Here is a 13,710-nt window from a genome sequence, read left to right as displayed (position 1 = left end):
ATTGAGGTCCAAACATATTTTGGGAATATGTTGATTTAACCTTTCAGAATCAAGGGAGAAAACTCTAATGCTTAGACTAGGACCAAACACGACACATTTGATTAACATTCTGCAGTATATTAAGTGATATTCGAAGAATATCTAAGGTTACATATTCTGTTATAATGTAACGAATACTGAAACATTTCACAATAGTGTCTAATGTTACATTGAAACAGTTCAGCTCTGAAGCAATCCTCGTACTGTAGATCTTTCATTGGGATTTTGTCAAATTCCTGCTTACTGTTCATGTATCCATATAATATTACACAGATATAAGTAGACATGGTTATAGTACTAGTGCATTTTTTGAGAAAGTTTTATCCAAAAATGCATATTTTTGTAAAACCATGAAATTTGAGTCCAGCGAAAAATATAAATGACTTTACAGTAGCTGAATGGAATCTTTCAACACCAATACCTGACCAATTAAAAAGTTACGCTGATAACAACATTTTACATAGAATAACAAAGATCAGTGTAGCTTTAAGGATTTAATCTTTATTTGCTGGCTGTTGAAGCTGCTCAAATAAGGGCTTTGGGCTACAAACAGATTGCAAGCAACATTGACGACAAGGGCCATCCATGTCAGCCAATCAAAGGCCGTACAAAGGCAGCCATTTATATAGACAAATAAGGAAAACAAAAAGATAAAGCAAGTGATGGTGATCACTAGAAGTCTACATAGTCAACTTACTGACATAAAAACCAAAATCATTTCCTAGTATTACTCATATTCAAGTAAGAATCTGGGTAATGAGAATCTCTCGCTTTATACAGTTGTTGGGATGAAGTTCAAAACCACGTCAAATACATTGCTTCTTGTGAAGAACAAAAGTGATAAGTTAGCAGGGTAAACTGTACACTTAAAAATCAGAATTGATCCATTACAAATTGTAACAGTTTGACAAAGTCTGACAAATTGTAACAGTTTGACAAAGTCTGACAAATTGTAACAGTCTGACAAAGTCTGACAAATTGTAACAGTTTGACAAAGTCTGACAAATTGTAAGTTTGACAAAGTCTGACAAATTGTAAGTTTGACAAAGTCTGACAAATTGTAAGTTTGACAAAGTCTGACAAATTGTAACAGTCTGACAAACTGTAACAGTTTGACAAAGTCTGACAAATTGTAACAGTCTGACAAAGTCTGACAAATTGTAACAGTTTGACAAAGTCTGACAAATTGTAACAGTTTGACAAAGTCTGACAAATTGTAACAGTTTGACAAAGTCTGACAAATTGTAAGTTTGACAAAGTCTGACAAATTGTAAGTTTGACAAAGTCTGACAAATTGTAAGTTTGACAAAGTCTGACAAATTGTAACAGTCTGACAAACTGTAACAGTTTGACAAAGTCTGACAAATTGTAAGTTTGACAAAGTCTGACAAATTGTAACAGTCTGACAAACTGTAACAGTTTGACAAAGTCTGACAAATTGTAAGTTTGACAAAGTCTGACAAATTGTAACAGTCTGACAAACTGTAACAGTTTGACAAAGTCTGACAAATTGTAAGTTTGACAAAGTCTGACAAATTGTAACAGTCTGACAAACTGTAACAGTTTGACAAAGTCTGACAAATTGTAAGTTTGACAAAGTCTGACAAATTGTAACAGTCTGACAAACTGTAACAGTTTGACAAAGTCTGACAAATTGTAAGTTTGACAAAGTCTGACAAATTGTAACAGTCTGACAAATTGTAACAGTTTGACAAAGTCTGACAAATTGTAAGTTTGACAAAGTCTGACAAATTGTAACAGTCTGACAAACTGTAACAGTTTGACAAAGTCTGACAAATTGCAACAGTCTGAACATATCAATAATTTCCACCCAAACAAATCATTAATTCAGTAGTTGATAGAGTAGATATCTCGTTTAAGCAGCAAATATTGTGTGTCAGGAAACAAAAACATTCTGCAAGGGAAAAATTTCGACTAGTCTCACATAAAATATGTTACATCCTGCTAGCAAACCAAGCTGAACTGCTTAATTACAGTAAGTTTGAAAACAAGAGATCATTTTGACAAAGATGACCTACAAATGGGCATTAAGAGACAGGCCTCAGCACATTGCTATAATTGGATGGATTTCTCATGTTTCTCTTATACATTCTATATAAGTATGGTTGCCATTTTAGTTGGACATTATTTTTAATTACAAAAAATAGTATCATATAATAAAATTAATCAGCAAAGGAAAAGTTGGCCAGAGACACAAACAAGAAACGATGAAGACTTTAGCAATCATTGCTACAGCTAGACAGCTTATAAAATTCAGTATAGTAACATAAAGAATTTACTTTTGAAAACAAAATTATAAAGTTTCCTCAAACATAATTTCAGTCTACATACAAGTGTTCATGATTTCTTTGTTGAGTTGAGGCCCATTTAGATTCTTCGCTGATCGTATAATCTCAGCAGTGCAACACACCTAACAATACACATTATACATCCAAATAAATCATAGTGATATTTGTAAGTTACAGTGAAGAACCATAGGCCAAAAGCTAAATTGAGGACACATCTACAGGAACTTTTCACAGCTATAACCAGGCACTGGCAATGCTTTGTCTTCAGACCAGACTAAACCCCAACCCCACTGACTCACACCTTAAGTCAAGGCAGTATTCTACAGCTTCTGCACCAAAACTAAGCCCTAACAGTAGAATCAAAAATCTTTCCCTCACCAAGTCGCCATTGGATGGAAGATTCTGCCCTAAACCAGACCCACAGTGGATTCAACAATGACCCTAGATCTGGCCTCAATGTGTTCTTTCCTCCAGATCAGGTTTGGCAGGGTTTTGCTCCCTTCTGACTCTAGATATGCCCAAAGCAGTGAAAGCTGCATCATTTCAAATGCTGTGTAATTGGTCTTTTTACCATCATGTCATTAGTGAACTTAAAAAGATTAATGTTGTTTTATCTTGGTGGGAGTATCTTTCATTTACACAAGCTGAGAACGCTCCACTGACAATGTAATAATTAAAGCCACTTTTCAAATCCTAAAAATTTTTCTTGAATAGTAGTCTTAAAGGAAAAGTATCAAGTAATGATATGCAACAGTATATATCCACAAAGCCATGTGGGCCAAATATAAAACAAACAAATTGCACAAGCTCCAATGAATCAGGGTGATTTTTTTTTTTGTCTGGCTACACTACGTATTGATTTTATAACTATGCTTTTGACACTGCTGTTAGAGAACAGATTAGCTTTAAAGCTTGTATCTCTAACTGCAGATAGTTATGACAGAAGTTGTTATAAATACATGAACTGACTTCATGACTGATAATATTTACAGCAAACACAAGTCACCTTATACTTGACGATTACTGTTTGTCAGGTGTATGGATTATTGGATAAATGGCAGTGAATGACGAGAGTATGACATCACTAAGAGAAATAACATATATCACACATTCTACAATAGAAGTTATGTTTAACACTGGATTATCAAATAGACAAGGCTTGCTATGTAATGCCCACCCCACGAAAAATTATACCTGCACAAGTATAAAATCCCAGCCAAAATTTGTGTTACACTGCCAGTCAGGCAAACTTTCAATACATTTGACAAGTAAGAACACATTCAACATGATTAATAAATGTATCATATGACAGATGGGATACATGACACAGCTTCCAAAATGTTGGTAAAAGTTGTTACCTTGTACAGTTATCTCCCCTTTGTAATGTACTCCATCATTTCGCCCTATATATGTTTGTCATTTCCTGCCTTTACATAAAATAAATTCTGCCTTTGTTGTGGCTACAAACAATAAAACTGTGTGAATGAAAACAGAATGAAAACATCTGTTGATGTATTGATCGAGAAACTTCATACAAATGACAAATCATATGTTCCTCAACATCATATATGCACGCTGCAGGGTAGTGAAATCTACTGTTTCTGACAAAAATACGAGCAAGTCTAGCTCTATTGATCTAGCTATCACCCCTTCTACATAGATATGTATAGAATTGGTAGTTTCTCGAGTCACAGCTTTCCCCTAAAGGCAGACTAAACTCAATCCTGTATCCCTCAAATTTTAAATTCATCATTTAAAAACCAGTGAATAGTTTCTTATTCTTCAATATGAAAACACTTTCACAGAACTGATATTTTAAAAAGTTGAATGTGATATTCTAAAACAATGTGTTATAATTTGGCTGGACAGGATTTAAATCTATTTGTTAGCAGCACACATATCACATGATCATTTCACCCGCATATACCCTCAACAGTGACTGACCACTGTCTCCATAGCAACCAAATCACCGGTCACCTTGACAACCAACATCTAAAAATATCAGCTGAAACTTTCTGGATAAAACATTAAATAACCACCCTGAAATTAAATGGTAATATATCCTCCATCCATTGTTTATGTACACACTTTTGATTATGGAATAAGACAAGTTCTGTAACATTTGCATAATTCTTAAGACATGGACATCATTGGTCACAAAGGTATAACATTGGGCATGCTTACACACATCAACATTAACAACATCATTCAGGTCCTCTCTCAGTTTGTATTCACTCTCGTTTATAAAGACAACAGCAAACATTTATGCAACCTTGATTATATGAGAAGCTCTTCAATTTGAAGGTCAACTCTGACCATGAGAGCAGTCCGTATATATTGATATGACAACACTGATCAGTGGAGATGACTAGCTAGAAATATACTGTGTGTAAATGATTATTACAAAAATGTGTTTGTTAACCATCAAACTTAAATTTCTACAATATATATCTACACTAAACACACATTCTGACATGAATACTGTATGTTGGCTATATACCCTGTGGCAATTATTGAGAAGGTTTGTACCAAAAAAATCTAGTATTAAGGGAACAGGTTATCATAACAACAGTTATAATTACATATATAAGTTCAGTTCCCAGTTCCTTTGTTGATCAGAAGAATTCCTCTGTCAATGTATCCATTTTGAAAGATGATAAAATTATAACTTGATGCAAGCAACACATGTAAATTGTCAGGCATACAGTTTGATCTTAATTACTTTTATATGACACTGAAAATTTATTTCAAAACATAATTAGATGGTACCTTTCACCTCAAACTACCCAGTCCAATGATAATTTTATCAAACTTACTAAAAAGCAAGCTTTTATCTCCCTTTTTCTATCAACTGAAGCAAGCTTGGCTTACTCCACTTAAATATGGAAATAAGGGAGTATCTATCTATCTATCTAAAAGCAGTTCCAGCCATCCAGCAAAGCGAAACCAGTTCGTAACAGCTAAAAAAAAGTCATAAATAGGTGAAAAGGTAACATAAAGATTAAAATGAACAAGAATCACCATAATAAATTAATTCAATAAATTTACTAATATCACGGTAAAATCTGGACAAAGACATACAATAACTTCAACCTCTCTCACTTTCCAACACTCACAAGGACAATTTAACATGAAGGGAGGTAACCCTCATATAATAATGTTTTCCAGACTTTTCAAACATGAAAATATCTTGCAATCAACATTAAAATCTGGTAATCTACAAACAAATAAACAAAAAGAAATAATTATCATTTCATTCAAACATCATTGACAAATAATATCATTAACATATACATATAATAAAAAAAATCGAGCTGTGCTGTGCAGTCACATTTCCCAGAAACATCCAGCTGGAGTTTGTAAGCTAAAGGAGTATACACCTAGTTTTACTGTTTGAGGACACCATAAAACAACACTTGTGAAAGTTACACATATTTGTACTGTTGTTTCTCATGTGTTTAGACCAAGGGAGATTATAATTACAAACATGTACAGCTTACTCACTGTCACTGTATGTATATACAAACACTACTACTGCTATGCTTCTATTCTCCAGTACATCTCCTCATCAGCTCTACAATTACCATGGCTACCAAAATTTGACCACATGACTATATCACCTTCATGGTATTCTAACTATTTGTTTCTTAGCAACCAAATAAAATGTGTATCTAATTAACTCTAGTGAACTGAAGTAATATATTATACTAATCCTTCAAATACATTGTTGTAGTATGAATACCGTTGATGACCTGTCTTTCCTGACCTTTGACCCTTCGTACAATGTATGGACAGCTGTGAAACAATGGAAAAGTACTGGAATGAACACATGGCAAAAGAAGGTCAAGGTCACTCTCATCTGGGTCAAAGGTCATTACAATAAATGATGATGATAATTGATAATAAGATGTGTTTCATTTGACAAATCTATGAAATGTTTGTGTAATACCTAGTTGATATGTTTTATAGACATGGTATAAGCCTTCAAATGACCATGAAAATAATACACTATCTTGTGTACAATGTGATTCATAACTCAAGTAAAGAACAATCTTTGGTTTAAGCAATTTCAAACAATAATCCTCCCATGTGATCTAATTATGTTTAAAACAGCTCACTACATGACAATACACATTCCATGTGTCTCTAGTTGGCAAAACAAATACAATGTGATTGATAAATGTACACAGACTCTTGCTCAGTTTTCCCCTGAAACAAGACTTTGCTTGATTTTGATTAACAAGCTTTTACTTGCCCTTGATTGACAAGCTTCCCCTTGCTCTTGATTGATAATTTTGAATGACTGTGTATGTTAATGATATATGTATGATATCTGATGTGGTAAATTCTTCTCACTGATGTACAGTAGTTGGAAGCAAAAATTTGTATTGAACCATATTATTGAGAAAGGAGATCTGATTTCTGGAGTACAAATTGTCGCAGAAGTTGAAGCTAGGTCCATCAGAGAGTTGTGATGGAAATAGTGGGGTACATGTATAATGTAGTATCAAGTAGTCCCCAGTACTATACATGTGTACATCGGTACGGGTAAATGGTTACAATAGAGGGTATGTAACACACTGTCCATGATGACATCACAGTACTTCAACGTTGATTATATGGTGATGTTACCCACCAACAACTGTCAGATTGCTGACGAATATTAACTTTCACAGGTAGCACTCAGTTTTGTTCATTAAACTTATTGCATTAATCAGCACCTTACATCTATAGACACGTCCTCCAGGATGGTTTACTGTGGGATGAGTGGACCATCTGCCATTGGTGTGTCCACTAATTGTCTTGTGATGGCTTATACAGGACATGTGATTAAAGATTAGTTGTCTCAAGTGCAGAAAATACAGCAAGGTTGTGATGGTACACTAATGTAGAAGTGTAGAACTATGATACTGCACTGGGTTTTAATTACCACACTCTGTTTTACTCAACACAAGTACTTTACCACACTCTGTTGTACTTGGCACAAGTAACCACTCTTATACTCGACCCAAGTAAGTTACCACACTATGTTATACTAAAAAACAAGTAGGTGGGTTACCACACTCAGTTGTACTGAGCATAAGTAGGTTACCACACTCAGTTGTACTAAACATAAGTAGGTTACCACACTCAGTTGTATTCAATATAACCAAGTTACTGAGGTCACTTCCAGCAAGACACTTTACTATCCACAATGTCTGTCTACTTTAAAATAGATCAACTTTCCTCTTCAGATCATTTCGTTTCCACTCTGCCAGGCGGGAGAACTCTTCTTTGTTCATTTTGAATAATTCTTCGAAATCTTCTTGTACTAGATGTATCTAAAAATAGCGCAATAATTCATTATTATTATTATTATCTAAGAACAATCATGACAATGGAAAACAAATATCTCATCAAAGTAAACAATTCTGTTGTTTTATATTTATATTGATGTGTCTTTCAATGGAAGGGAACAAATTTTACTCAAAAGTCCAATATCTATGAAACAATTTAATGAAAGTATAACTAACAGCTGCATGTATTATTCAAAACATAAGTATTTTGCCATTAAAACCAAGATGGAAACTATGAAGCACGTGATATGTGTTCAAAACCTAGACTTGGCATCAGACTGAAAGATTAAAAATATTGGAACAAGTCATGAATGTTTAAGTGAAAGTTGTGTACTTGAAGAGGAGAAGAAGGACAGTTGAAGACAGATTTCCATATACACAATCTTACCTCCAGCATGTTTCTATCTGTGTCTTTTGGCAGATCAAAGTTAGAAATCTTTAACTTTTCATACGGGTATGTCTGAAAATTCAATCAAATGAATCATCAAACAGTATTATAGAAATATGTAAAGGATGTGGTCTATAGAAGTTTAATGTTGTCAAATTCTTAGTTCCATGTCATAAAATTGTTTTATAATACTCACAAATAAATATTGCCAACATAGAGAAAATCATCTAATTTGATAAATTTGCAGGAGAAACATATCCATGACAGGTTTATTGATATAGATATACTCACAGGAGGCTCTGCTTCAGTGTGCCATGTACTCCTCTGTAAAGTAAGTAGTGACAGTCCTGGTCCCTCGTGTATACTGGAAATATGACTACGGGATCCATGCTGTAACAATAACACTTACATATAAACAGTGCTTTACACTTAATGGCATGACTGTTTATGTCATTTAGTCAAGTTAATATCATCTTTCCTTTTTTCTATAAACTGTTTTCCTCTTAATGTAATATAATCTATCAATGTCACTTGCTTTCATATGCTCTCTTGATAAAATGAACTGGCCTCACAAAAAAGAGCAGCTTATGGAGGAAAAAGCTGCTTTGACAATAATAAAATTTCAAAAGCAATTTTATACTTCTTGATTCACACTTGACCTCAACAACCTTCAAGGTAAATCAAAGTTATTTTTTCTATTGTCTTTTTTTTAGAATTTTGTACATAACATTACTCTATGAATTAGATCTTGCCAAATCCATGACCCTAGTCTTTCTGGAGTAGGTCCAGGTGATTTAAAATCTGTTAGCCTTACTCAGGGACCTTACACTTTTACTTACATCTGTGTTCACTGTGGATGTGGAAGTGTCTGGAACAATGCAAAAAAAAAAAAAAAAATTATTGACTATATTTCGACTTTTTTACCTCAAACTTTTTACCCTTACAAATGAATTCTTTGAATTTTTCTGTAGAAATGTGTGCAAAAAATATTTTTGGTACTTTACAAATGAATTTTGAAATAAAAAAAACACATTCAAAATAATTCTTTAAAATGGAAATATTCTTCAGCGAACATGTTCTTGTAATTCCTACTATAAAAAAAAATGGCAACACTTTCAAACTGATGGCTCTAGAATATTATAATTAACGCTTTACATACACCACTTTCAAACTGATGGCTATAGAATATTATAATTAACGCTTTACATACAACACTTTCAAACTGATGGCTCTAGAATATTATAATTAACGCTTTACATACACCACTTTCAAACTGATGGCTATAGAATATTATAATTAACGCTTTACATACAACACTTTCAAACTGATGGCTATAGAATGTTATGATTAATGTTTTACATAACAACGCTTTCAAATTGATGGCTATAGAATATTATAATTAATGTTTTACATACAACACTTTCAAACTGATGGCTATAGAATATTATAATTAACGTTTTACATAACAACACTTTCAAACTGATGGCTATAGAATATTATAATTAACGTTTTACATAACAACACTTTCAAACTGATGGCTATAGAATATTATAATTAACGTTTTACATACAACACTTTCAAACTGATGGCTAACACTTTCAAACTGATGGCTATAGAATATTATAATTAACGTTTTACATACAATACTTACAAGCTGATGGCCGGTGCCTAGTAATATCCGAGTCATCAAAGTCGAAATAGTGCTGGAATATAGATATGTAAACATATATTACCTGACAGACCAATATTAGTAAAAAGGGACACAAAGAAATAATGTATGTAATGAATATTGATCAGAATATACGTAGAAATGATGTTGAAAGATGTATGAGTCTGCGTTCATTGCAGACCATTCTGTAGTCAAAAAGTTTGATTTCATTAAGTTACAACAAAAAGTAGGTGACAAATAGATACATTTAAATAAACTTGTATAACCGCCATAGGTCTGAACAAATCAAAATTCCATTTTACTGAGACATGTATATATAATTGACTTTTATCATAAGTTCTATTTATTATTTACAATTCCCCAAGGTTTCCAATCTACCTCAGTAAGAAAAGGGGTTCGCTTCTTTAAGCTATTTGTAAGTAGGATTGTTTAACAAAGCTGTACCCGTCCAGTGTTGACAACCTCTTGTCATCTATTATCAGACCATAGTTCTTCACAGTCAAGGGTGACATGAGGGTTTTAAGGTCAGCAAGGGAAAGGATTTTGTATAGTTATCACATCTGTATCTATTTAGATGAGGTTCCATTTTATGTTCCAACATTATTTTGATCCAAAGATTGATTCTGAATTTTTCAAATACTGACAAAGAAAGGAAACATCACGTGATTCTAGCGATTATCACAGTTAGAGCAGGTCATGATATGGTCAATATCAGGCTGACCTGATATAATCATACAGAGTTGGTGACAAAGCCCATCTCAGGGAATATACAGGGACTGACTTACATAGTTGTTGTAGTTATAGAAAACCCCACCATACAAGCCAGACAGGGGGAGGGTAGCGGCCCGTGGGGTCAGGCCATACGATCCATAACCAGGCTTTGGCACTACAATATAAAATCATCACATTTTACTTGGAGTACATTGTGCTTCTAATGAACTTCAGTAGTACATTGTGCTTCTAATAAACTTCAGTAGTACATTGTGCTTCTAATGAACTTCAGTAGTACATTGTGCTTCTAATAAACTTCAGTAGTACATTGTGTTTCTAATGAACTTCAGTGGTACATTGTGCTTCTAATGAACTTCAGTAGTACATTGTGCTTCTAATGAACTTCAGTAGTACATTGTGCTTCTAATGGACTTCAGTAGTACATTGTGCTTCTAATAAACTTCAGTAGTACATTGTGCTTCTAATGAACTTCAGTAGTACATTGTGCTTCTAATGAACTTCAGTAGTACATTGTGCTTCTAATAAACTTCAGTAGTGCATTGTGCTTCTAATAAACTTCAGTAGTACATTGTGCTTCTAATAAACTTCAGTAGGGCATTGTGCTTCTAATAAACTTCAGTAGTACATTGTGCTTCTAATGAACTTCAGTGGTACATTGTGCTTCTAATAAACTGCAGTAGGGCATTGTGCTTCTAATAAACTTCAGTAGTACATTGTGCTTCTAATAAACTTCAGTAGTGCATTGTGCTTCTAATAAACTTCAGTAGTGCATTGTGCTTCTAATAAACTTCAGTAGTACATTGTGCTTCTAATAAACTTCAGTAGTGCATTATGCTTCTAATAAACTTCAGTAGTACATTGTGCTTCTAATAAACTTCAGTAGTGCATTGTGCTTCTAATAAACTTCAGTAGTACATTGTGCTTCTAATAAACTTCAGTAGTACACTGATAGTCTCCCTTTACATACAAACCATACTCAGTACAACTAGATTAAATATAAAGTGATTTACATAAAAATCAAACAGACAGATCTCCTAGTACACTGATAGTCTCCCTTTACATACAAACCATACTCAGTAAAACTAGACTAAATATATAGTGATTTAAGTAAAGTAATTTGTAATAAATTCAAGTATGTTAAGTCTGTATGTATATATAAAATCATTCAATATCTTACAAGCACTCTACTGACCTGGATAGTTAGCCATAGTGGAGATGGTTCTGTAGCCTCGTCGGAGGTCACTGTCATCCCAAGACCTCCGTGGCCGGTCAAGGAATCTGGAGGGAGCTATAATAGATAGTAATGTCAATATGTAGGACAACAAAAACTTAAAAATAATAACATCACAATCCTCTATATACACATTACAAAATAATTCAAAATGAATTCAGCATTGTAGATATGATTGGTTAGATTTATATGCTGTGTTGTCCAATCAAAGTTGCTAATTGTCATTAAGATGGTAGGTTCATCATACAAAGCAACTTGATATTAACTGTCAAAATGATTGTAATATACATTACAATGGTCAGAATGCACACATTAGGCAATGCATGAATGAATTTTCTTGTTTTTAAGACTTACATGCGAACATAGGTGACTGGTAGCGAGTGACATATTTGGGCTCGTATTTGGCATTAGGGGCACGCGAAGACTTCCATGGATCCAGTGCCTTCACTGGCATCACTCGCCTTTCCTCCAGCTCCTTGTATATGATGGATCCGATTCCAGATGTGTCCTTCAACTTTGACAGTTCGTCAATTTCTTTCTGGATCTTTGGATCCTCAACCACTTCTTCCTCGTCATCATCCTCCACTTCCCCTCGACTCTTTCGCCTCGCCCTCACTGTAAAAACAAGTTTATCACATCCATTACAGATTACAATAACATTTTACATTTTTCGTTTTTATCTAATCTTGATTACTGTATCAAATTTTTTATATCTAAACAATCTGGTAGAATACATCAAGTTTGACAGAATCACTACCAAATAAGGTATCTCAGTAACTGAACAGGAGAGCCAGTTACATCCAGAATGTTTACAATGTATCAGTTATATATAGCAATTGATCACTCTAATGGTTTATTACTGGTACAGGAATATTTGTGATACACTATGCTGAATTCAAAATACATAGTTACAATGCAATTGTGACAAACAATTCATTTTTTAAGAATTTCTTACTTACAGTTTTACAAAAATTTCTTGTCCAATCAAATAATCAATTTGTTTTAAAAAGAGGTAACCCTTGATGCTGAAGTTATACAAAGTTATATTTCTGGTAGATTGTTTGATATTTTAACTACACATTAAGGAAAAAGTATTTCATGTACATAGACGAAGCTCACAGTGCTGTGGAAACAGATGTTTTAGGTGTCCTCTAGTTCCTGGCCTCCACAATTCTCTCAACTCTTTGATAAACCTACTGTCTAATTATTGAAAATACCACTTGTTATTTTGAAGACCTTTATCATGTTCCATCTGATTCGTAACTATGGTGTTACAGTACACTCTAAGCCTTATATACATCCTGAGAAAAAGTAGTAATTCTTCTTAATCCTATTTCACCTATCACTTAAAACTTCTAGAGATTTTTTTGAGCCCTTACTTATTATCATTGATATCAGATGGCAACAGCATATGTTCTCACATCGTAAACAAATAAAATAAACATTGAGAAATAAGAAATGTTGCAATTTTTTGTTTGTTGGCATTTTTTTCTTATAATTGGCATTGGGGGTAATAGTTGGGTGGTTGATATGAAAATAAAAGTGACAGTCTACAAACACAAATTAACAATATTCTGAGCTAGAAATATCTATTTAAATCTCTGAAGGATTTTTAATCTATCATTAGGATATGTTATCCTGGTCCCCTTGCTGCCCCCTTGTGTAACACAGCTTCTGTCTAAATTGTTATCTATAGGGTGACAGTGTACCGTATTTGCGAGTGCTGCCTAGTTATCTCCCCTATAGGTTATGATGCACAGTGTGCAGCACCATCAAACATATGCTGCATTTACATAAGTCTAGAGACTCTTGTCACGTGAGGGGGCGTAACTCTCCTCCCTCTCGTCTCTCACTGGAATCAATAGATAACAAAAGCATTTCTAGTCAATACTATTACATAATACACATATGGTCCAATGCATGGCATTTTATAACAATCTATTTTTTATATTATAGATTTTTGGGAGATGCAGTATTTGTAAAAGGTTCCAGATTCTCACATCCTA

The 13,710-nt window shown here is 33.7% G+C and overlaps 1 protein-coding gene across 2 annotated transcripts in view; it reads right to left on the bottom strand.

Moving 5' to 3' along the window:
- Nucleotides 1-520: 520 nt before the first annotated feature.
- LOC132556508 (actin-binding LIM protein 1-like) overlaps nt 521-13,710 on the bottom strand; it is a 90,437-nt gene continuing 77,247 nt past the window's right edge. For both annotated transcript variants that reach the window (XM_060220917.1, XM_060220918.1), the window contains 8 exons: nt 12,059-12,319; nt 11,666-11,761; nt 10,527-10,627; nt 9,724-9,775; nt 8,912-8,940; nt 8,364-8,462; nt 8,073-8,144; nt 521-7,669 (listed from right to left, as the gene is read on the bottom strand). In XM_060220917.1, coding sequence (XP_060076900.1) covers nt 7,556-7,669; nt 8,073-8,144; nt 8,364-8,462; nt 8,912-8,940; nt 9,724-9,775; nt 10,527-10,627; nt 11,666-11,761; nt 12,059-12,319 — 824 coding nt within the window. In that variant the 3' untranslated portion in view covers nt 521-7,555. The remainder of the gene's footprint in view (nt 7,670-8,072; nt 8,145-8,363; nt 8,463-8,911; nt 8,941-9,723; nt 9,776-10,526; nt 10,628-11,665; nt 11,762-12,058; nt 12,320-13,710) is intronic.

Source organism: Ylistrum balloti, unplaced genomic scaffold (genome assembly GCF_031769215.1).
Source record: "Ylistrum balloti isolate Yb309-2 unplaced genomic scaffold, AGI_CSIRO_Ybal_v1 Utg370574, whole genome shotgun sequence".
Classification (NCBI taxonomy): Eukaryota; Metazoa; Mollusca; class Bivalvia; order Pectinida; family Pectinidae; genus Ylistrum; species Ylistrum balloti.
This window is presented reverse-complemented; position numbering and strand designations above follow the sequence as displayed.